At 42.7% G+C, this 25694-nt stretch overlaps 1 protein-coding gene across 8 annotated transcripts in view; it reads right to left on the bottom strand.

Moving 5' to 3' along the window:
* The window catches only part of RAVER2 (ribonucleoprotein, PTB binding 2), a 36224-nt gene extending 11900 nt beyond the window's left edge, over positions 1-24324 (bottom strand). For 3 of the 8 annotated variants that reach the window (XM_040610638.1, XM_040610639.1, XM_040610640.1), the window contains exons 1-7: positions 23968-24248; positions 13743-13809; positions 9658-10127; positions 5548-5739; positions 4529-4655; positions 3532-3617; positions 18-122 (exon numbers count right to left, since the gene is read on the bottom strand). In XM_040610638.1, coding sequence (XP_040466572.1) covers positions 18-122; positions 3532-3617; positions 4529-4655; positions 5548-5739; positions 9658-10127; positions 13743-13809; positions 23968-24141 — 1221 coding nt within the window. In that variant the 5' untranslated portion in view covers positions 24142-24248. Of the gene's footprint in view, positions 1-17; positions 123-3531; positions 3618-4528; positions 4656-5547; positions 5740-9657; positions 10128-13742; positions 13810-23967 lie in introns of all 8 variants that reach the window. The other 5 variants (XM_040610637.1, XM_040610633.1, XM_040610634.1 and 2 more) reach the window with 5 other exon arrangements.
* Positions 24325-25694: the final 1370 nt, after the last annotated feature.

Here is a 25694-nt window from a genome sequence, read left to right as displayed (position 1 = left end):
TGAAGTGATGACCTTACACTATTAGCCTTAATGTTTTCAATCTTCATCAGCTGCTGCTGCGGCAATGGTAGGTGAGCTGGGCTCTGCAGCAGTAAGTTAGATGTACTCCCCAGAATTGAACTCTGTGGAATTATTAAAAAAAGTGTTAGCTAACAGTCCAGGAAAACAGTACATTCTTGAAACATTTTCAGATGATACTTCTTAAAGAAATCTAGATTACTTTCTAAGTTAATATGGCAAAGGAAAACAGCTCTTTCTTCCACAGAACTTGATTTTTGTTTCATTCATATTTCAAGTTCTTCTAAACTCTCTTCCACCTAGCCTTTTTTTCACCTCAAAACTACAAGTATGCTTTGTGATGGCTTTTACAGGATCAAGAGTAACTCCAAATACAATCCAGACTCCATTGCAGTCCCTGTGTCTAAGCCAAGATGGAAAGTGCAATGTGTTTGGAGCCTCTGCAGACAGACTAGATAGGGGAGTTACCTATAGTGCCAGTAAGAAAGATGAGACACAAGGATTTCAGGGGATTAAGAGCCCTCTGAATAAGGACTTCATTGTTGTTAACATCTGCACTATGCCTTGCATTTCAGTTTTAATACACAATCTCTGCCAGGTATCTATACACTTCACAGGACTCAGCTGTAACTGGCAGGGACTCTCATCCCTTGCTTTACAGTGACCAAACAGTATCTTCACTTTCAAAGAAGAATATCCAGATATGCTTCCCCTCTCTTTTTAGTGGCAAATATCTACATGAAATTCTATTCCAGAACCATTAAAAGGCTTACAAATCACAGTGCCTACAGATTGCCAAGTCTATAAAATATTAGTATTTTTCATTCAAAACATTCTGCATCAGTTTGCCAGCAGAACCGAGACACTTAACAACTTTGGGGCACCATGTTCAGACTCTGCTACTGGTATATTCAGCATTATGTGGCTTAAACGAAACCTTATGTCCACTCTGGATCAAAACCCACATTATGATTCATCCTAGCTGAGCACCGGCTTGAAACTGTCTGACAGCAGCTTCTGAGCATGATCTGTGAGGCAAAACATAAATTGCTCAACAAACCTTTTTGTACAGTAGTGCAATAAAGATATATGGGACACTGTGTCAAATCATGAGTATAGCCTTCCTCATTTTTTTGAAATCTCCTACATAGGAAAGATCACCAAAACCAGGTAATGAAGATGGAACCCCACAAAAGCAGGCAGCCCTCCCAATGCACGGCTCTGCAGATTTTGCCACCTCCTGCAAAACACTTCAAAACTATTTTCAAGCCTAAGTTTGTCTGAATATACAGCCTTCTGTACCTCTAATATGGGCTTCTGGACTCAGAAATGTGCAATTTAAAACAAAAAAAGTGCCATATCTACATTAGTTATATATCTGCTCTTTTAACTGTCTTAGTGATTTCCATTAAAAATTATCCAGGGCTGTTTATTGTCATCGATACCAGTGTTCTTCCTTCTTGGTTACGTCAACAAAGAACATTTACTAGTTCGACTGCAAAACTTTCAGACATACAGGAGTGGAAAATCAATTTGGTTCAAATCCTCAAAAGAAAGTCTCTGGGTTAATAAACATTCAATAAACTGTTGGATGACTGAGGGAAACACACGACTGTGAAAGCTTAAAATGCATTATTTTAGCACATGGTAACTATAACTAAGAGAAATTAAAAGAAAGAAGTTTAAAATCATGCCACCTCCACAGTTGAAAGATTACTTAATGAATAACCTTCTGCTGAATCTTGATCAAATTCCCCTCTGTTGAATCTTTTTTTATGGATTATTTTCTAATGTTGTGGCATAGTCATCCTAAACACATTATTTCTCTTTTTTTAAAATCTTTTTAACTTTTTTTTTTAAAAAACAACTTTATAAAACCTTGACTATAAAATAGCAAAACCAAGATATACAGTAAGCTGAATCAGTGCGTGACTGGGGAGGTGGGGAGAGAGTCAAGCCAAGACACTGTGTCTGTTCCTCTATCTTGCAACAACACTGAATTTCAAGACAATAAAAACAGTGACCTGGTTCTCTGGCTTTAGAGAATACTCTGAAATAAGTCACTGAATAACAGAAAAATGTGCCTAACAGAAGGAACTGGGATAATCAAATCATTGTCAACAAAATTCAGGCTATTAGACCAGGTTTGGAGCTAATTAAATGACAGGAAGCTCCCTGGAAGAGAACTAGACTTGTAAGTCTTCCTAAAGAGAAAACACCAAGTTGTCTAGCTGCAGCGCTCTTAAGCCAAAAAATATTGGATCATCATCAATCACACTGTTAACTGTGTAAAACATGCCTGTCTCCAGCTGCAATTAGAAAACACATTGCCTTCCAAGGAAGTACAGACTCTCCAAGGCTGAAGAGAGAGCAGCAGTAACTAATCAATTGAAAACGTCATTTAAATGAAAGAAGTACAAGCAAAGAATGATGGTTTTTCTTATTGTACAGGACCAAAGCAACCCATCTGAAAGGGCAAAATTAAGTAGCATTTATTCAAAATGAATATATTCACCTACCAGTTTTTAGCAGAAAAAAACCCAGAAAAGCTAAATATACTTAACAAGTATCTCTGCATTTTGGTGGTTTTTTTTTTTTTTTTTTTCCTAAGATCTTTAAGTCTGTGTTTGCCAAAAGAACAGCAGAAATAACAACTAATTGTATTTTATTTTTTAAATCGGAATTTCTGAAACACCAGAAATAGTTAAGTCAAAGCAAATGAATCCAGTCCCTCATAGGTACTTATGAAAATCCCTGCCATGAATATCACAGGCAAACCTCGGCTTCTGGAGCTGGAGCAGTCTCTTAACAGAATCTCAATACAAGGTGGAAGCCAGGCTGCTGGCCAAGTGCACTGCTGCAGGGAGGAGTTCTGGCTGTGGGTGCTACTCTAGCATATACTCATCTCCAATTTCTAGGGCAAACTCACCCAAATATCCTTTATAGTACCTTTCAGAAATTCTGGTGTCCATCTGGAATTACAGATGCTCTCAGAATACTTTAAATAGCTTAAAGCTTGGGGGTTATTTTTGACTAAGTAGTAACATCTGAAAATCACTATTTTTTATGGCATATATAGCACATTCTAGTCCCTGGAAACTTTAAAATGAAGATAGCGATGCTAAGCTTTTTGGCTTGAATAAGATAAAACAATCAAGTCTCCACAGGAGAAGGAAGTGTTATGAGTCTGCATTCTCCAAAAGAAATGGCTGTGCCATGCTCCTCCAGCACTAATTTAAAGAGGACTTTTTTTGCCAGTAATGGCAAGTTGTCTCTACATCAGCAGGTGTAAGCAAATCAAAAGCTCAGTTAAGATAAAATAACTCACTGTGGATAGTAAGCACACTCTGCTCTTACATCCCCACAGGCATCTCATAATAGAATGCTTTTCTTAAAGATAGCTTTAATGAAAACTCCTGATTTCAGTTGTAATTCCTTAAAACTTTTGAGAATATTTTTCATACTAAGATCTCCATAAATATCTATTTTGACAGAAGTTATTTTGTCACATACCTGATGAACTTTATTCAACTGCAAAAAAGGTGGGCCAACTGCGGAATTTATAAGGTGAGGTAAACCTGCTGATGCTCCAAGAACTGCTTTAGAAACACAAGAAAACATTGTAGGCAAGTAAAAAAATCTTCAAAAGAGTTATCCTATTTTTTTTAGATTTGGTTTTCATGAAACTTTCCAGTGTACTAAAGGTCACTATAATGAAACTTTTCAATACACCCAGCTCTGATCTGCAATTAAGAGCACATGAGACACAAATACACTCTCAAGGCTCTCCTCTAAAGCTGAGTTTCACTCCAAGATTCAGAAATGCCTGGAGCTGATTACAAGACCACAGCATTATCTCAAGTGCTTTGAAAAGTCAGCATTAGCTGTCATGTTTCTTTGCTGAAGTGGCCACTTCACACAATTTCTGTGTTATCTTCTGTCAATAGATCATGTTACAAACTCTTAGCTGTCCCCCACTTGACTCTTCAAATTATCTGTTCTCATCTCTGTTCCTAATGCTTTTTCACCATCTGAAATGTGCTAAGATTGTTTTTTGTATGTTTAATAACATCCATCCTAGTAAGACGACAGAGGAATGTTTCTGGGCAATACCATTACGAATGCTGTTTACAACTACGGTAGCACCCAAGTGAATAAAGATTTACATTGGAAACAACAGGAGAAAGACTCAGGCTGCAAAATTCACATCTAGAATCAGATTTCAACTTGTCATTTTAATGATGTTTTCCAAAACCATTTCATTTTAAACCCATTTCTAATATGAACATTCAGAGACCACAGAGTCAATATGAAGACATTTTTAGGTAACACTAAATTTTACCCAAGCACAAAGCATAGCAATCCACCTCCTGCTTTCATAAAATGTGAAAGTGTCTACACAAACACACTGCACAGATTTTAAAATAGCATTCCTCCTTCACTCATCTGCTGAAAGCCTTGTATCACTAAGAACATGGTTCCTTTGCTTAACTGTTTTTAAACAACTTACCAGGTTTAACAGCATGTCCACGCAACTGGGGTTGCAGTAGCATTTGCAACATTGCTGGATTGTTAAAACTTTTCATAATCTGCACTGGATTCGGCTCTGGAAGCAAGCCTTTTCTGTTGTTCCTCATCTCCAATTAGAGAGATACAAAAATGTCAGAATACAGAGAAAACAAGGGATACATTCAAATCCCTCAAACTTGTGTGACAATGACACACAGAACTCATTTTCCACAGAAAAACCAACTCCTTCTCTGTTTCCTGCTCTTTTCCCTGTTCATTTTCCCTCAAATGAGATACCTAACAAACTATTCCCCCCCAGAACTTCAAGCATACTATTTTTCCTGAGACACATTTATTTTTATCCCATAAGCCAAGACAGAGTTATCAATAAAGTATATGAAAGGCACTGTTAACATGAACACCACACGCTGTTTTATAATAGTGCCAGTCATCTCTTTTATGAAGACATGGGCTAGAGCTAACCAAAGTAATGAAACTTTTCTGCTTCTACATTTAAGACAGCATCATGTAACACTTATCACATCCAATTTTCTAGGAAATAACTTGCTAAGACATGTGGGTGTAAAAATATCTCTTCTATATTGAGCATGAAATTAAACTATTTCTCTTACCTTGAAATTTACCTCAAAATCGACTAATTCTTGCCTGTTTCAAACCAAGTTTAGCTTGCCAAATGACTCTATTTCCCATTACTTTATTTTTTTTCAACTGGAACAATTTATCTTACAGAAAATTAAATTTACAAAAATCCCAGAGCTATGTAAAGTGTAATTTTGTGATATCCTACAGCTGTATTTTACCCTTCCTCCTTGCAGGATATGGCCATTTTTTGCCTAGGAAAGAGACTTAATTGGGCTGACTAGATTTAAAAAATAATTAAAAAAAAAGCTAATGCTTCCAAAAGCTTGGCTCCTTTTCCTAATGCAAAGCAGCTGAATGCCTCTGACCCAATTCAGGTGTATCAAACTCATTCTGAAAACAGATTTGCAAGTATCTTACCATCCTTTGTGCTGCTATAAGTGCTGCTAACGTGCTTCTGCCTGGTGCTCCTGGAGCACAGTATGACACCTGGATTCTCTTTCCTTTGATAGTCATGCCATCAGTGACTTCATGTACTTTCTCAGCCTGCTCTGCAGTTTCATACTCAACCACAGCAAAGTCACCAATGCAACTGTCTTCATCCTGAGCAAACTGAAACAACATTTCACAGCACACTGAAAAAACATACAGAATTTCAGGAACTGCTTTGCAGCACTCTCACCTATCCACGATAAAACACCTCACAAGCAGCCGACACCCTATGTCAACGCCTACCCAAATCAGTATGTTTCTTTCTCAGATGTACTAGATATAAGTTGAATATCATAACTTCATATGATATTTGGCACACATACTCTTACCAACTTGAAATACCACCTTCATGTCAATCTAATCTCGGAGAACCTGAACTATGAAATGTATTTAACAATTATTTTCAGAATAAAAAAAGGAATGAGAAGGAAATTGTACATACAGGTGTATGCTACTATAATCTTTAATTTGCATGAGGATAAGAATTACAAATTCAATATTGTTCAGTTTTTAAGCCTACAATAATAAAGATGTCATTCATCAGACTGTGTGGTAGCTGTTGAAATATATAATGATGCAAATTCCACTGATATATACTGTCTTTTAGGAGAATATGAAGTGTGCGGTTGTATTTAATGCCAAGAGAAGATGCCAGACTGATCAATCAAGCAGACTGGAAACAGGCTTACATGGAAAACAATGCTCTGTCCTTTGTTTCCGGAGTTTTTATAGCAGAATGAGCAGATTTAAATCAAACAAAAAAAGAGGGTGAGAAGGGAGGGAATAAAGCTTGGGCAAAAATCTCCAGTCCCAAAATGAACAGAAATGATATACTGAAACTAGCTCTTACGTGGAACAGAGGAAATCTCTAGATTTCACTGGATAAAAATAACCTATTCACAACTATTAGGTCCCACAAACTTACATGAACAATTGAAATAGAAATCTCAAAGATTTTGAAGAAAAAGAAGGTGGTCAGATCTTTAATGCCACTGTTAAAAGACAGGCCTCTGGGAAGAGCTCTGAAAAACACACATATTTTGATATATAAATACACACACACACACACATATATATATGCTATGTATATATGTGTGTGTGTGCGCGCCTATGGGAGAAACACTGTATTTTATTTTGACATCAGTTTAGCTGCACTGGTAAAGACCTGAAGTACTTGTGAAAAGAATGGTTTGCAGCTATGGCACATATTGCAGTTTCATGCACAGTTAAAAACTCCCTTTACATGGGGAAAGTACAGCTACCAGTGTTCTCACAAACAGATCAGTATTTTTAAACTTCCCAAGTAAACAGGTACAGAAGAAAAGCCCTCTGTCCCTATCCAGGTAACAGTGGAGACTTCCTTGTGACAATTTAAAGTTGACATAAGAAACGAATGAGCTTTTCTGGTTCATTTTATTAAGCAAGGGATGAAATATATTCCTATAAGTCCTAGGAAAAGTCATTTTTCTAAGACCCATGTATAAGTATTTGGCTTCAGCTTTTCCTGACACAACATTTCTATTGTAAATAGAGGAGACATAAAAATGATTAAAAAAAAATGGTACCTTTGGAATAAAATGAAATAAACCAGCGTTTATTTAATGAGTTAATCTAAGATAAAAGATCATATTTACATGATGAAATACTGTGTCAGTTACCAGCAGAACCAGGCCATGAAAGCAGCACTGAACAGCTACATTAAAAGGAGCCACGCCAGGAGACGGGCAGAATAGTTTAAAGTGACCCTACCAGGGGGACAATCTAAATGCAGGAGTGGTGTGAAGGCTGGACTGGCCAAGACCAGGAAAAGGAAGGAAGACAGTGGCAGTAGTCACCAAGATGTAAACTAACAAGAGTGAATGAACATTTTAGTGGTTTTTCTAAAACATGTTCATTCTTCCAGAAGTTTTCCAGACAAAGGCACTTCTCCTAGTTGTTCTCTATTGAAATTCCCTCCGCACCGATGTTTCTGCTACCCTGTCCTCTCCTTGTTTCCTCTTATGTCTCTGCCCATCATTTCACACCTCCTTGCTTTTTTCCACACTTTTTGGGGTCTTCTTCCTCCTCCTTTCTTTGTACTTAATTTTTAGGTCACCTCTCTCATAAAACCATAATTAATTAGCACTATTGTGATGAGAATTCATCCACCACCTTCCCTTTTTCATCTACCAAATTTGAACTACTTGTTTACCTACCTCCACCCTCACATCTTCCCTCTCCGGAGGGCTCTGCTTCCCCCGTTAGCCCATGAGGTTCATCTCTGCAAACTAGCACCTCTGCTGCCTCTCCCCACCACCTCTCGAGGCAGAGCCTCCCTTACCAGTCAGCACCTGCTGGATGCCCAGTGGAAACAAGGCGTGACTGAGAACAAATCACACGTTTATTCTCTGAGAATCACCAAGAATGAACTGTAAGTTATAATGAGTAAACCTATTTTTCTTCTATTATCATACTTCTATGGTCTACCTAATTAGTCTGTTACACAGTGTGCTTATTCAAGTGATAGGTAATATAAGAATGTGCCAAGAATGTTTTCTTGGATGCATTTTTGTCTGGGTGCCTATTTCCCAATTCAAAAATCATACTGTCTGATTCCTGTATTTTACAGAAATGTATTTAGTGCCATTTACTGATATAACACATACACAGATGCTCCTCACTTACACCAGGTGTGACCCATGTATCATTATGATTTAAGAAGGAAGGTAAAGCCCATTCTTAAGTGCCTCTAACTGCACTGTAGAATACTGTTAGTGAAAACCATCTTTATCAAAGCTTGTTACTCTTTGAACTTCAGAATTTTTGAAGGATGTTGAAAAATTGCTGGGGGAGCCGATAACAGCCTCCAGATTATCTGACAGCTGGAAAAAAAACCTGAAGTAAAAGACTTAAAAAGATCAATCTGTTTAGCTAATTAAATAAAGACTGAACAAGTGACTTGATTAAAGCATTTAATACCTTCTTACAGGAAGAAAATGGTAGGGAGCAAAGGCTCCTCTATTTAGTCATCAGTGAGGTAAAGCTGAAGCCAGATACATTCAACTGAGAAAGACAGAACTGCAAAATAACAAAGGAAGGGCAGTTTCTGTAAAGAGTTTCTTCCAATTTATGCATCTCCTAGTGTATTTGGATCAGGGAAGTATAAGGATGTACTTTAACTAACTACAAATCACTGGGGCTTGAAAAGAGCACTAGCCAAATTGTGATGGCCTGCAGGTGGTCAGACTAGACAGCCTGATGGACCTTCTGGTCTTAAGATACTGGGGATCTCTGGTTACTTATCCCTGAAGCTAATCCCTGAGCAGCCTTCCAAGACACTTAAGAAGAAAAACCCAACTAACTCAAATCATACCCAACTATGTGACTATGTAGAAAGCTTTCTTTCTACTGTCTGTTTATGCTATGTTGTTCTGCATCACTTCTACAAGCAACATTTTAATCATGGTCTAGTATCTCACAAGCCATGAAGATGAGTAGGAAACCTTTATACTTGCAGAGACTTCTGTACCTGCAAGCTTTCCAAAAGGCATACCACTTGTATCACTGTCAAGCCCAGCAACTATGAGATCCCAAGCCTACATCTTCCTCAGTCAGGGAATAAAACACATTACATATTTGCAGAGATTTACTAAATATATTAATTATATATTCTCCTTCATCTAAACTGTTGCACTTGTGATATTCATATACTATACCTTTCCTTACTGAGCAATAAAACCATGAGCAACATTTACTTTAAAAGTTCTCTAAAGTATTTCTAAAATTAGTTTCAATAAAATACATGAGGAGGGGATGTCTTACAAACATCTTATTGGTGCTTCATGGGTGTGGCGTCCTGCAGAATTCCCAGGTAACACAGACCAATCACTGCAAATCCATATCAATAAATCATTTGTACCACATCATGTATCACAATGCAGATGCATAATCATTTACTACTTAACGTAAAAATAAAAGTATAAGCAAGCAGTGAAGCATGCAAATACAGAGCTACTTAAATCAGACCTTGATCTTACAGAAGATACAAATTCAACATACCTGACAGAACACAGGTTTATACTTCAGTGAGAAAGCTTGGATCAGTTCTTTTGAATCAGCATAGTCTTTTTGAAATTTATCTACACAAAGGCACTTAGAGTGAATAAGATTTGTGGTCAGCAGGTTCACATCCATCCACTGTGCAAAGAGAGTGCTCTCATCTAACTGTTTCCCCAGAAGTTCCAGTCTTGCCTTTGCAGCAGAGTCCTTCTTCATATATTCCACAAAGCCATAACCCTTTGAATGGCCAGTAACTTCGTTATAGACCAGAAAACACCTCTCGACATTCCCATACGCACGAACAAGTTCTTCAAACTCTTCCAACGTAAATGAAATGGGCAAATTAGTAATGCACAGCAAAGCATCTGTTGGTTGCAGCTGCACGGATATTTCTTTTCCCCGGAGAGAATACTGGTGAAATTTCTGAATTGCATTTTGAGCTTGCTCTCCATTTAACAGAGTAACGAAAGCTGTAAGAGACCAAAACAAGTTATATCACCTACCATAGCTCCTCTCCAGCTACAGATGTAATTACTATACCTCTCCCTCCCCCTAAAACCCACCGATGTAAGTCACAGGAAGAATAAGACTTTGCGATGTACCCTGAAGATGCTATGGATAGATGGATATGCTGTAATACATATTTTACAATCTAGCATTATCAACTGGACATCATGAGTAATTAACTCCAAAAGTGATTACAGAAACACAGATACATACAACCTAACTACTTGTAATACAACAAAAAACTGTATTTGGGAAACAAAAAGAAACTAAATTTTCTACTGAAGTCAACACATTCCTGATTATACTGATTATCTTTGACAACAGCATCAATAAATTCTCACTTCAGGGTTCCTGGACCTTTTTTGGGTTTTCAGTCCATAATGCATTTCACACAATCAGAGGCATACCCTGGATGCGGTCGGCAGGCACCTCTAGAGGTCATCTTCAATAACCTCCTCCTCAAGCAGGGCTACCCAGAGCCGGCTGCACAGGACATCATCCAGGTGGGATCTTAACATCTCAAAGGATGGAGACTCCACCCTCCCTGAAACCTGTAACGGTTCTTGCTGACCCTGTCGTGGTTTAACCCTGCTCGTAATTAAGTACCACACAGCCGCCCCCTCACTCCCCACTCACCCAAAAGGATGGGGAGGAGAACTGGAATGTAAAACTCGAGGGTTGTGACAAGAACAACTTAATAATGAAAACAGAATAAAAATTAAGAGAACAATAATAATAATAATGATTATGACAATATCACTTATAATGAAAAGGGGGCTGGGGGAGTGCAGGTAAGAATAAAATCCAAAGACAAAAAAAGAAGGAAAACAAGTGATGCACAATACAGCTGCTCACGACCTGCTGACTGATGTTCAGCCAGTCCCCAAGCAAAAAATGGCAGGTCCCAGCCAACCCCGGTCCTGGTTTCAGCTGGGATGGAGTTAATTTTCCTCTTAGCAGCTGGTGCAGTGCTGTGTTTCGGATTTGGTGTGAGAACAATGTTGACAGCACACTGATGTTTTCAGTTGTTGCTGGGTAAAATTTATACTAAATTAAGGACTTTTTGGTTTCTTGGGCCCAGCCAGCGAGACGGCTGGAGTGGCACGGGAAACTGGGAGGGGACACAGCCAGGACAGCTGGCCCAGACTAGCCAAAGGGGTATTCCATACCATATGACATCATGCTGAGTATATAAATTCTGGGGGAAGGAGGAGGAAGGAGAGGACATTTGGCATTATAGTGTTTGTCTTCCCAAGTACCTGTTAGAAGTGATGGAGCCCGGCTTTCCTAGGGATGGCTAAACACCTACCTGCCCATGGGAAGTGGTGAATGAATTCCTTGCTTTGCTTACGCGTGTCGCTTTTGCTTTACCTATTAAAACTGTTCTTCTCTCAACCTTTCAGTTTTACATTCCTTTCTGACTCTCACCCCCGATCCCTCTGGGTGAGGGGGAGTGAGCAAGCGGCTGCGTGGTGCTTGGTTGCCGGCCGGGGTTAAACCACAACACACACCCCCAAGTTTATGTACCAAGCAGGACTTCCCATGATATGGAACCTCCCTTTGGCTAGTTTGGGCCAGCTGTCCTGGCTGTGTCCCCCTCCCAACGTTTTCTGCCCCTCCAGCCCTCTCGCTGGCAAGGCTTGAGAAACTGAAAAGTCCTTGACTTAGTAGAAACATTACCCAGCAACAACTAAAAACAGCAGTGCGCTATCAACATTGTTCTCGCCAGAGCCACAACACAGCACCGCATTAGCTACTAAGAAGGAAATTAACTTTATCCCAGCTGAAACCAGGACACCCTCGCAGTGAAAAAGTGTTTCCTGATGTTCAGAGGGAAACTCCTGTGGTTCAGCTGGCACCTGTTGCCTCATACCCTGTGAACTAAAGAGGATGCAACAGTCTGTAGCGAACCACACATGTGGGTCCGTGTGTCTTCTTCCAGCGCCCAACTGAAGGGCAAGGCACAGGGCAGTGCCAGGCAAACACGCTGGCTCATTTCAGGGACCGACAGACAACTGTCTTGCACTTCACACAACACTGCCAGCCACTCCTGGATGGACGGCTGGGCAGCGGGACACGTCTTCAACGCCAAAGTTGTGAAAGATCACCTTCCAGAAAACTCCACAAACTTCTTTCTTCCAGAATAGCCTTCAAACCCACAAATCTCGGCAAGTACCACCCAAACTCTTCAACAGCGAGCAGAGCGTAGGACGTGCTGCTTTTAACTCTCTTTTAACCTTTGCTGAGCTGCTGTTCTTCACATCCTACAGCTAATTTATTTGCTTCCCCAGCACTACCAACTCTCGTTTTCCATTTCATTTTTATTCTTTATTTAGTTGTGTCTTCTCATTTGACCACTGGAAAAGTGGGATCACATGGATGCAGCACCAACTCCAGGCACCAGCCTTGGTGATGTCACGGACACATCACAGTGGGGGCTGCTCGTGGTTGGCCACCTCACAAAGGGCTCAGTGACACGGTTGCCCCACCTCGGGTATAAAAAGGGCTGTGCTGGCTCAGACCGCCAGACAAGGCAGGTGAGCAACAGCTGCGAGGAGCAGGCACCGAGGGGAGGGCAAGGGGGCTGGGGCTGACCACAGGAATGGAGCGTGATTTCTCTTTTGTTGTTTCTCCTGGGAATTACAGCCAGACTCTTGGAAAAGGACGCAACAAGGGCACGGCTCCTGTCCCTTCTCAGCTCATCACTTGGCGTGAGAGTTCTCAGCGTTCTACAGGACAGATAAGACAGTCCTGGCTTCTACCCCATCCTGGTTTCTCAGGGAGCCTCCCGACACCGTAGGCAAAGGTAGCTTCACAACCCTCTCCTCTGGGTAGCCCAGGGCTGGCCACCAGCCAAAGTTTTGCTCCTTAAGAGGCAGGTGCCAAGAAACGCCATCATCTTCACGGGATCCTGACAGAATTCTGTTACATACACCGCTTTAGTATTTTTCCTGAAAACCAAGGCTGCCCGAGGAGATGGTCCAGGCTGCAGGACCTACGGCAGTTTGGAAGGACAGCAACACACAGAGAATTATTTGTCCATTTCTGTACCTCACAAGCACTAGGGATTCGTCAATTCCCTATTTAGGGAATTAAGTTGTAAATGAAGGAGTGGACCAAAGTAATTCAGGACATGTCCTTCAAAGACTTAAGTATTCCTTTAATAAACCGCTGCTGGCTTAATTACCCAACACAAATACATCTGGAGCTAGGTTCATCTTCCTCCAATCCTGTCACAGGCACATGTCGTTTGTCCTAAGAGAAGTCTCAGGACTAGTTCTTCAAAGGGAATCAGACAGTTGAGGTTAGCTTTGTCCCAAAGAGTCACTCCCTAAGGGAACACACGAGAGAGATACCATAGTGGGACGACCTACTGCTGGCTGGTATCAGTAAGGCTTCCAACTTTCCATTGGCTTCAGTAGAAGGTGACAATCTATGCAGCTAAAAAACATCCCAGAGGGACAATCAAGCTGTATGACAGCAGAGAATTTGATGACTTCACACACTGCAGATGATCTTCCTCACTAGTTTCACCACACAGCTGAAATGGTTGACACTGGCAGATTTGAAGTTCTTACCTGTTCTTTTATTTCTGTCCACATAACAGTACTTGATCTCATAATCTTTAAATAAGTCATGGATTTCCTAAAAGAGAAAGAAACGTCAGATGAGTAATTCACCAGAGCAAATAGGGCCAGAAATTAATCAAACAAAAAAAAGCAAAACACAACCAAAAATGTTTCAAATAAACAGAAAATCTGACCATAGAAACACTATCAAATATTTGTTTTTAAAAGAGTCGGTTATAATACTGCAGCAATGTTTTTATCTCATGTAAAAAATAGGCTTACTGGATTTGATTATTTTACTTCTCATTATATAAAGTCACGTAAGCACAACAGGGTGTCCTGTTGACTGTCTTTTGACAAAGACGAGTAACATCACAGTTCATAAAGTAGCAAAAGCCCTACAATTTCTCCAAAGGACTGCCAACATATTTAAAATAACACACAGACAAGAAGTACTGGCAACATCACATCATGCAGTTTACTGAGGGCAATGCTGTCATAAAACACAACAGTTGCTTTAGTTGCCTGTAAATGCTCAAGTTCGCTTTAAAATATTCTCAGTCTTTTAATAATGAATATTCTTTTAACCAGAAGATAATCGTGCACAGAACACCCCCTGGAAAGTATCCTCTATCAACTATGCACAGACGGTCAACGAAGAATCAATCCAAAGCATTACTTACTCGCGCTAATTCACAGGGAGAGAGCAGGGGTGTGGGAGGGGTGGGGTAGGAGCAAGCCTAAGAGGTTTGTACCCATTTGCTATAGCTATTCCCAGTAAGAGCAAGGTGTATGCACATGCCCCACAAAACCATGAACGATTATCAGTTCAGTGGTGAGAATACAAAGATGAACTTTAATCATCCCCAAGAGGAAACCATGAGTAGCAACCTGCGTACGTGTATTCTTTCAGTTGGATCAATCTCATACACAATAGCAAAAGACCATTTGAATAAGCAAAATAATCCACCAGCTTTCTCTGAAAGTTTAATTGCAGACAATTGCCAGTAGCCCAGCCTACTTGCCACTTTGTTAATTCGATATATATAGTCTAAAGGTTAATTGGGTTCTCTGTGACTGGTATCAGGTGTATACCTTTTAGTCAAGTGAGCACCAATCTCTAGTTTCACTAGTTAACAGCTGTCAAATACTACATTAATAAAATATGGCAGCGTTTCTCAAGCTACCTCTTCTCAAGACATCCTCTATCAGATGTGATAAGGATGTGGTTTCTAAAAAGCTAAATATGCCAGGCACAATTCAAAGATTCGAGCCAGGTAGGCGATTGGACATCTCTTTGACATGAATTAGATGGTAGTTTCTTGTCAGTCATGAGAGACCGCGGTGGAAGACACTTTCTGCACAGTTTTGTACAGCTCAGCTGTATTGTGCCACTGAAAACTCCAAAGAAGTTATTTCTGTCCCACTTAGAAAAAGAGGGATATATTTACCTTTTTTATTTCTTGTATGATTTTACAAGAAAAACACTGGAAATTTTATATGATCACTAAGTAGCAGGCAATACTATTTCAAAGTGCTCTGAACACTCTTTGAAAGTCATCTGTGAATCATATGATTTCACATGATTTCCCATCAACTGTTTGAAACGTTAATGGAAAGAGAAAATAGATAGTACTGGGCATATTTTTGTGGGGTAATTATAAGGTCTCATGTGAAAAATGATGAGGACATAAGAAAGATTTAAAATGAAAACCTAAATTAAGGAAAGTAATTTTAGTGAAGGTTTTAACACCAACTTCCACAGGTTGTTGCAAACACTGCCAAGTTTTTGTGCAACAGGACCTCGCTGGAAGGTGCCTATTCTTGTGCTCCCATGGTCCCTGTGGCAGGGCTGAGACCTTACCTGCAGAGCTGGGTTTGTGTAGTATTGCAGTGAAAGCATTTGTCACGTAAAGACCATTCCGGATAATTTACAAAAATAAAACACACCATGACGACTCTTAAGCAAATGTATACTCCTTCAAACTAAACAGATAAGTAAATATGCGCGTACATTAGACTAAGACTCTTCATAGTATTTTCAGAATTACTAAGACAGCTTTTGAACTCAGGCACTTCTCCAAACTTTACCGTCAACAACTTGCAACACTTGGTTGTTAGAAAAGAACCAACACTGTTACCATTTTAATGTTGTTAACAGTTTCTGTTCCCCACAGCTCAGAGCAGAACTGTCAGGGAAAGCAGTAAGAACACTTTTATCTGCTGCTCCTAAGCCTGTTCAGCTGCGCACCACCAAACATCGTGCACCACCAGCACTGAACGCAAACACAGTTGGTCCCTTTGGTGTAAGCAGGTAGCCGGTACTTGGGCCAGGGAGGAGTGTTTACTCTAGGAGGAGAAATGGGTCATCCAAGTCAGGTATATTCTCTGGTGCGAACCTATCAACTTGCAAGGAATGTAAGCAGAGGGCTGTTTCCCTGAGCACAGCAGAAACAAACAGCCACAGGTCGTTCCCGGTTCCTGACCTTCCAATTGCCTGCCCCCCCCCCCCCGCCCAGCCACACCAGCCCTCTCCTCACATCAGGGCCTACCGCCACCACCACACGCACCCACAGAGAAGCCGTTAGCCCCTACCCACACTCTGTGGCAGGAAAACCTTTTGCCCTCCCCAGGTTAGCCTTACCATGGCATCACCTTGTGCTGGGCAGCCATGCAAGAACGGCAAAGCAAGAGCTCACCATTTCTTTTCCCATGAGGTTTAGCAATGCGGTAGTACTAAACCCAGCGATGACACCGCACACAAGCACTGGTTGCCATCCCCAGTGCCACCACTTTGCCCATGCTCACAATATTCACATTCAAACCATCTGTTGACCAAGCCTGGCCACTGTTAGCATTTTTTCCACATAACGTTCATGAAGTTGCTTCTCCTAAAGGATTGTTTTCCTCTTTTATAATAGAATGAATCTATTAGTCTAAAAACAAGTGACCAACAATCACCACAATAATCACGATTTAACTGCATCATATACAGTCTAAACATAATGGCAACATCCACTAGCGTGCTGGAGGTCTAGATGGCATGAGTGTCACACTGAACATCGGGCTAGATGATAGTATTTCGACAACGAAAGTTTTGAGCAGTTACAAAGCTATCTGGCAGACACAGAGCAGTCACAGATCCCATAAAGTTTCTAACACAAGCACTGTTTATAGTGGGGTCTGTCTTGGCCCTTAATTATTGCACTCCTAGGATCAACTCATAGCCGGCTCCTGAACCAGACCTAAAACTAGCACCAACTCTTGGGCACCGACGTGCGTTTGTACCCAAGCAAAACGGAGCAGAGTCCATGCCAGGCAGCTCCTGGGGATGTGTCCCTGGACAGAGCAAGGATGATATGTACCACAGAAAGGGAGAGGAGGAGAGAAAAACAGAGAAGAGAGCTTGCTCAGAGTAACAGCAGTTGCATAAACATGCAGGCCATACCAGCGGCTCTAACTAAACATCTTGGAACAGGAAATGTACAACCCCTTAAACTTTCAGAGTTCTTAAAAGCAGGCTTCACAGCTAGTTAATCTTAGCATCAGTAAAAATTAAAATCCTAACCAGAAAACAGTCAGTTCACACTTGAAAATTTGCAGAAAAACCAAAACCAAATGCATTAAAAGGAGTTTAAGAGAAACCACTAATTAATACAGGCTAAATATACCTTAAAAATGCATTATTTACTACTGTAAGAAACATGGTCTTGAAAGACTTCAGTTCTTGTCCTGTCCTGTCTTGTCTTGGGTAGAAAAACTGGCAACATGATATTCTACCACATACGATCAATATGAAATCTGCATCTCTCAAATGGAAAGAATGCTTTCCTCAGAGAGGATCTGTCTTGATGCTTTATTACCTACATTGTTTAAAACGCAAACAAGGAAGGGAGCTACTAACAGGCACATTCGCCCTATTTATCAAATTAGTAAAGCTCAGATTTTACTTCCAATAAAATCAGCTTCTCATACCCAGGATCTCACAGTGCAAGAATACGCAAGAAATACTCAGCCACCACCTGGAACAGCATACTACACGTGTTACACCTCCAGCACCCTAAACCCAAGTGTTTTTCTCTCTCTAGATGTAACACTCATTTGTGTTGTTCTGGCAACAAAAATATTTAACAATTATAACAGTGCCTGGCCAGATTTCTACAGTAAGCTTTAGTGGTGGTTCCAATATAAACACTGTACAAGTCCGGTCTATAACGTGGCTCTCAGTCAGTAGCTGAAGGCCTCAACTTGACACACATATTCTTGAAATGGGAATCAATTATGTCTTAAAAGCAGCTGAGCTAAGTAACATGTTTGGCTAACCAAGAAGTTTTAAATCATCTCAGAAGACTTTGTTTTCATTTGTAGAGACAGAGCAGGAAAGAGGAGGAGTTCCTGAGAAAAAGAGAGCAAGAAAGAGGAGGGAAAAAGGAGGGAGGGCGGGAGGGAGGGAAAAAGGAGGGAGCGAGGCAAAAAAGTAGTCTGCTATGGGGAAAGAAAAAAAGGGGGGGGGGGGGGGGAGGTAGTAAGAAAGAGAACATTAGCACAGTTTAAAATTATAATCTTTTATGAGGGAAAATCCTGGAGCCTCTGTTGGACAATGAGAAGTGGAGGACACAGCACCAATGACAAGGCCGGATACCAAAGCACAAGGTGTGATGCACAGTGCAATTCTAAACACCTCCTGTCTGCTAATGACCACAGAGGTAGGAGGTCCTCAAATTTTCACCAACAGCGCATCGACTGCGGATAAATCTTCCCTTGCTTCTAAAGAGCAAAATCTCAGACAAAGATTGGGCTCACCATACTGTATAGTATGTTCTCTCCTCTGACAAATGTTCAGGGGTTTTTTCAATGTTGCATTAAAGAAAGTTCTTAGATGAGCAACAGCTGTAGGATCAGGTCTAAGATGTTTAGCAGATGTTTACCTGCCCAGGACTCCAGGAACAGTGAGCCCTGAGATGTGCCCTAAAGCTGTTTGCTCAGCACATTCCCTCTTCACTTCCATGAACAGTCACAAACTATGAAAGTTGCAACAAAATCATGCCTGTAATTTTAGGCCACAAACTGCCTCCGGTGCAAACCTTTTTGTTTGAGAACTGACTCCCACTTTTGTAAGATCATACCCTCCAAAGATCTTTATTAAAGGAATGTAAGAAAATGTTAAGAGAGAAGAATAACGGTTTCTCAGTAAACTTATGACGGACATGGAAGGAAAAACATATTTCTCTGATCTTCCAGAGACATATCAGTGTGTTGATAAGAGGAACACTATGAGACTGGAAATTAATTTCATCATCCTGGGTATTCTGGGTGGTATGCAAGCTAAAGGAAAGATGAAAAAGACATAGAAGAGGTAACACGAGAGAGCAAGAACACAAAGCAAAAGAAAAGCAATAAAGAAAATAAAAAAAACCCCACGTACATCCTAAGGCATGAAAGCTACTCACTATCCAACAAGTATGCCTTTCATGTTCAGTCAGCGTGACAGGGGACTAACTAAAACACAAAGGCCCCTTCTACTTAAACGTCAGGCATACAACAGCCTGGGAGAGAGTACTTCCTCAAATCATCGCAGTTCATTAAAGGCTTTCGATCAAAAAGGAACAAGGAAAAATTGGGGCTAATCCAGGAAGAAAGAAGGGAAGGAAAAAACCCCAAACCCAACCAATCACTCCACCAGAAACAGCATCACGTTAAGCAGTGATCTGTCTTTTGATCAGGAACAGACACCAGTGAAAAAAACTGGGTAGGCACATCAGGTCCCAAAACACAAGATAAATCCCCATCCTGGGTGGACTGCACCAGTTCCTTATCAACACCTAAAAATACTTCATCTTTCTTTAGACTCCATCATACCAAAGAAGAACTACAGGGTATTAAAATAATTAATCAGCCCTACTTTACTTCATGTCCCACATCAAAGTAGAACATTCCCTCTACAACATTTATTTTCTAGCCTCAGGCGTTAAAGAAGAAAAGCAGGAATGTGAACGTAATATGGTGGCATTTGAAAATAATAAAGCACAGGAAAAAACTGCTTGGAAGCAAGTGCATCTCTCACAGAAACTCACTCCTTAACTGCAAAGGAGGGAATCAAAAAGCAAATAGCCCTTGCTGGTCAGCTAATCTTCGCAGTGAAGAGTGGAGATTTTGCTACACATCTCAGTAAAGATTAGCAGGAAAGATAACCCAAGGCCTGTTCTTCCCAACAGCAACTCCATGGGATACAAACTGGTATGCCAGGGTACCAGACTGCTGGCTACCTCACAGTAACGAGCCACTGCTCCTACGGAAGTTAATCAGACATAAATAAGGAACGCCTAACAGTGAAAAAACAGTGCCTTGGGGGAAATCAAAACCACTTCTTGTGATCCACTGAGGTAATTACACAAACCAAAACAAGCAGAAGCTGACTTGCTTCAGCTCCAGCAAAATGAAACTTCCTGTTTAGCAAGGTACAACTTCAGTTACATTCTGGTCATCCTGAAGTCCTTAGCATCTCTTTACCAGTAAAGAAGAGAAGTTACCATCATTTCCCTCCCTCTCTCCGCCCAGAGCTGTCCTTTTGCCTCCCAGAGCATTCAGAGCAGTTTCAGGGTAATTCCAAGGTCCTTCAATTTGCGATGCATGCCTTTGAACACTGCACTTTCAACAACATATGTGATTGTGTTCCTTGCTGTTGAAATGGATTCATTGATTCATCAGCAATGACAGTTCAGGGAGATGCACACACAAGGCAATCGCAAGAGATGTCCAACCAAGAGACTGACAATTCATTGCCGAGCGCTGACCAGAAGAAAACGAACAACTACAACCGAGCTTAGCTTTAAGTCTCTTTGCAAAGATTCTCAATACAAACATCAGCCTTGCCACAACACTGCAGCAGAGGACATTAATCTAACAAGAACACACCCACTATCTCTTATTTTCAAGAAGACAGACACCAGTGGGACAACCTTGCCTGTCTTACTGTAAAACATCACATTATCAGTGCCCTCCTAGGATTCCTTGAATCCTTCTAATGGCCCTACACACTAACGAAGGCATAAAATTATTACTCTGGTAAGAGCAAATGACAGTTCCCCACTCTTGCAGTAAGAATTGCAAGTGAGAGGAGTATGTCCATTTCTAGGTCGTTATCACACCACAGCACAGTTCAAGTACTGTGCTGGAGGAATCCGACAAGGATGAATATAGGGACCTAACTGGCAACTCTGGAAGACTTCACCATGACAGGACAGTACAAAGTCAATTGACTTGCCAACTAAACAGAAAACGGGCAATTTGCCTTCAAGAACAGCAAAGGTGCTATATAAAAATGTTTACTGCAGATCTGTCACCAAAAAATCCTTTCTCCATCGCCGCAGTGAGAGAACTGCTTGAAGAAATACTAATCCTGCAAGTATGTATTTGCAGAAAGAATCTTCGTGATGTAATTTTGACTTAATTAGTTCCCCTTCGGATTTCCTTCATATTGAGACCCAATGAGAAAAAGCTTGTCAATGCTGACTTTCTTGGGTGCTACAGACTGCACGGTGCTTTTTATTCCAACTGTCCTTCTTCTTGAAAGCAGGCTCTGGATTTCCTCAGGAACAGCGATGTTGCCAAATGCATTTAGAGAGAACGCCACTTGCCAAGATTCAAATGTGGGCAACCTCTGACCCTTAACAATGCTCACCCAGCACCTAAAGTGCTGAACACTTCGGACATTTAAAGATCCCTGTTTGGTTTCTAAGACTACAAACCTGTGGTAACGTTTCATGGCTAAGGCACATCTCTTCTATGGCCTTAATTTATTATTTTTTTTTTTTAACTTCGGTTTCACACAGGTGGAACTCCAAAGGTAACAGAAGATTACAATAATAAAGAAAACAACATGTTAATATGTAGCTACAACTGACAGAGGAAAATGCTTGTTACCTAATTTCACCTAACAAAAATTGGGAGTTTTGTTTGCATTTTGAAGATGATGAGCCTTCTGACAGAACTGAGTATCTCCAGCAATCTGTATCAGTAGAAGAGCGGTTTCTCACTTGGAAACTATTTTGGTGAATCTTGGTCTCATTCTTCACTTACTAACAACAAATGATAGCAAACTCAGCACCCCAATGATTAGAGATGAATATTTACATTTATGAAAACCTGTTCTAGAAGACTTTGCCGCATTTTAACATTTAATGTACAACTCTTTCCTCACGGTGAATAAACTGACCAGATCAGCAATAGTTTATCTGATTTTACTCGGCTAACCAATCACTTCAAGAAGGAAACAGCAGACAAAGCACCTCTGCGCGGTGTTTACCAAGAGTGTTAATTTGAAATAACTAATGTTAAGTTTGGTGGTAATTTTTGGAAATGCGTGACAGCCAACTAACATGCCTGACCACAAACATACTTCTCCTTTCCAAAACTGCTCCAGGACAGAAACTTTCTCTGTACAGCACAACTATTCTGCCTTTACATGCCATCACCAATAGCTCAACAACGTTAACAAATGTAAATGACATTTTTTGAAACTGTATTTCAGGACCTGTACATGGTGGTACTGTTCTATCCTATGAAGAGGTGAACATCAGGACCTTACATATGGAGAAAAAGGCATCTAAACGCTACTTCTAAGTTATCAAAACAAAATGGCAAACTTCCAAAATATTACGTGGCTGCCAAATCGGACCTTCACACTACTATTTCCCTGTAGCATTCTTTGTCTGACCAGGCAACGCCAAGCCTGATGGCTTCCATATGGGTGAGATGTGCTTTTAGGCAGCACACATGTGAATTCATGAAGTACCTGCTGCACGCAACAGGAGCAAGTTAACACAACTGTTTTGAGTGTCAGACAAAGTGATCCTGTTCCAGCTATCTGCAGAAAGCATCCTGTGATACACCAGTAAGCCCTCTCTGTCAACACAGTCACGTGTGACAGCTTCTTGAAGAGACGATGAGGATTCGCAGGTTTTTCCAAGTTGTGAGTTTACTATTGGATTAGGTTATTAGGTTGCTATACACACAGGTGAGGCTCTACACGTAAAACATCGTGCAGGACCACAGCAAAGCTGCCGTATCTAAAACTCTACCTATAATCACACTACAAGCAACAGACCAAAAGGTGCCAGGTATGCGAGAGCAAAATATGAAGTGCTGCGGCGAGCAAGCTCGGTACTCTGGATCAAATTACACTGATCGCTGAAAGATTCTCTCCAAAATGAATGGTCCCTTTCCGCCGGAGTTATGGAGAAAATGATAGTCTACACGTGTGCACTTACCCGCAGGTAGCAAACTTGCCCGTGCTTTAGGGAGAGAAGGGAAGAGACACAAGGAGCGGTTTAGAACAAAAGCTGTAATTACTTTTTTTTTTTATACTTGTGCATCAAGTTGAGTATTTGGATCTGGTAAAGATCCGGTAAGTGACTGGGCTACCAAATCACCTCACAGACCGACTCATGCATTAGTTCATGAATTTGCCGATCTTCTGCTATGAATAGCAGTAATTTGAGCGGAATTTTCCTAAACCACCACCAGACTGCAGAAACCCACTTTCACTGAACACACGCTGCTCACCTCCGGGAAAGAAAAAAAAAAAAAAAAAAGCCTTTTAGCTTTGTTTTTACACAGAAACGGGCTGTAAAGGCGCCTTACCTGTTCGGCGAGGGCAGGCGCGCAGGTGCCCCCGCGCCAGTAACGGCCCGCGCCGGCCGTCGCCTCCCCTCAGGGGCCGCCACACGGGCGCTACCCCGCGCCGCCGCCCAGGGAACCGGGGCTGCCCCGGGACCGCAGCTGCTCCCTCACTCCCGGGCCCGGCCCGGCTCCCGCAGGCGGGCGGGCACCACCGCGGCGCCCTGCTCTGCCAGGCGTCGCGCCCCGCGGCTGAGGGCGACGGTTCCCGCCCGGGGGAGGCCAGGCTGCAGCCGCTCTCCGCAGGCACCGCGGCCACGGGCGGTAACAAAGCCCATCTGCCACGGGAGGCGTCGGGAGAAGCCCGAGCCGACCCGCGGGGGGCACGAAGGAAGGAAGGGAGGGAGGGAGAAGGGTGCGAAGCTGCAGCCCACGGAATCCCTGAGGACGAGGGCTAACGGCGGGCCGCCCCGCACCTCCCTCCGGCCGGCCCCGCGGAGCGGCTCCCCCGCAGCAGCCGGCCCCGCTGCGGGCGCTTCCCCGGGCACGAGCCGCCTGAGGCGCCGGCGGGAGCGCGCCACGCCGCCGGCCGGCTGAGGGGAGGCGGCGGCCGTACCTGGCTGCTGCTCTCGGCCGGCAGGTTCCTCAGCAGGATCTTACGCCTGTTGCCCAGCTCCCGGCGGGTGCTCGCCAGGCGCCTCGCCACCTCCTCGGGGCCCAGCGCCGGCGGCCGAACCCCCCGCGACGACTCCGCGGGCAGCTCCGCGCCGCGCTCGGCTGCTGCCGCCATCTTGCAGAGCGCCCGGGCGAGCGGGGGGAGCCGCGGCGGTGGGGCGGGCGGGCGAGCGGGGGGAGCCGCGGGGCACGGCACGGCCCGCCGGCGGGGCGCGGAGAACCACGCCAGGCCCCGCCGCCCGCTCCCCGCCCCCGGCCCGCCCCCCGCTCCCCGGCCCTGCTGGGGCAGCCGGGACCCGCGCAGCCCGCGCTGACGAGCCCGGCGGGGGGCAGCCCGCGGGGAGGGGCCGCAGCCCACTCTGAGGAGAGAAGGGCGGGGCGGGGGCGGAGCCCGGCGCTGCCCTAACCGCCCCCGGCCCGCCGCCTCCTCGGGGCGCGTGGGGATGCGCGGGAGCAGCGGGCCGCGGTAACGCGCCTGCGGAAGGACTGCGCGCTCTCGAGGAGAGCCTGGGCTGCGTTATGAGGGAAGCGACCCCAGGAGCCATCATGGCAGAGGCGCCTCACAGAGGCCAAGGCCTGGGCAGCGGCCCTCTCCCCTCACCCGTGCCGGCACGTCCCTGTCCCCTCCCGCCATCACCACCCTCCTTAGGTACAAGTTCACCCAGAGCCACTGAAACGCAGGATGACAACAAAATAAAGCAGGTCTGGAGTGAACCCAAACGCTCCATCCACGGTTAGCAGGCACGACGGGCCGAGATGATCTTGTTCTAATTTTACTCTCCATCGGAAACATACCACACAAATTACACAGCCTCCAAATGGGTAAACCAAGGCCTGCCCTCGCGGCAGGAGTCACCCTCTGGTGGCAAAGCACCCTGTAAGGGCGGCTGGGCAGGCGCAGGGCTCGCGACTCTCGACAGGAGCACGACATCCCGACAGGAGGAAAGCATTCCTGCGAGTCACTATCAAATATATTTTCCCTTCTACAAAGCATCCATCCATAAAAAATGTTTCACTCTGTTAGTCAGCACTTACTTTAAAAAAATAGAACAGATTGTTTTCCTGGAAAACTCATTTCCCCTTACCATAGTTACTTGCAATGTCACTTACAACACAGTAAATTTAGCTCTTACTATTGTCAGCACTGCTATAAATGAATGAAGAAGAATTTAAATATTTGTATCCGGCTTTAGATAGAAGGCTGGCCACAAAGAACAAGCAAAAGAGAATCCAAATCTGAAAAACAGTAGTCTTAAAAAGGAAATGGGAAACACGCTCTTAGTTAAACTGGGGATATTTGACTGGGTTCTTATCAAGAAAATCTAATTCTGGATGAGAATTCTTGACCAAGTTTCAAGTGCCATTTTAGAGACAAGGCTTACCAGTTACAGAAAAATAAACCCCAACCACGTTAACACAACCAAATAACAATAGTGGGTTTAGAAATTGCTTTAGTCCAAACCAAAGCTAGCAAAGAATCCTGGACCTCCGTTACTTCTAAAATTAATTGCAAAATGACTGAGCAAACAGTAATCAAAGTAGGTTTTTGTGTGCTATTAAAAAAGTTGTCATGAGCTGACAAACTTCTCTTCAAGGGCTTCCTTTTCCCTATTTGTTTTGAACAGGTAACGTTCTTCCTCCTGCAATATTTGCATTATGTGTAATAAT

The sequence above is a fragment of the Falco naumanni genome, chromosome 11 (genome assembly GCF_017639655.2).
Source record: "Falco naumanni isolate bFalNau1 chromosome 11, bFalNau1.pat, whole genome shotgun sequence".
NCBI lineage: Eukaryota > Metazoa > Chordata > Aves > Falconiformes > Falconidae > Falco > Falco naumanni.
Note: the sequence above shows the minus strand (reverse complement) of the source record. Positions and strands in the feature narration are given on the sequence as shown.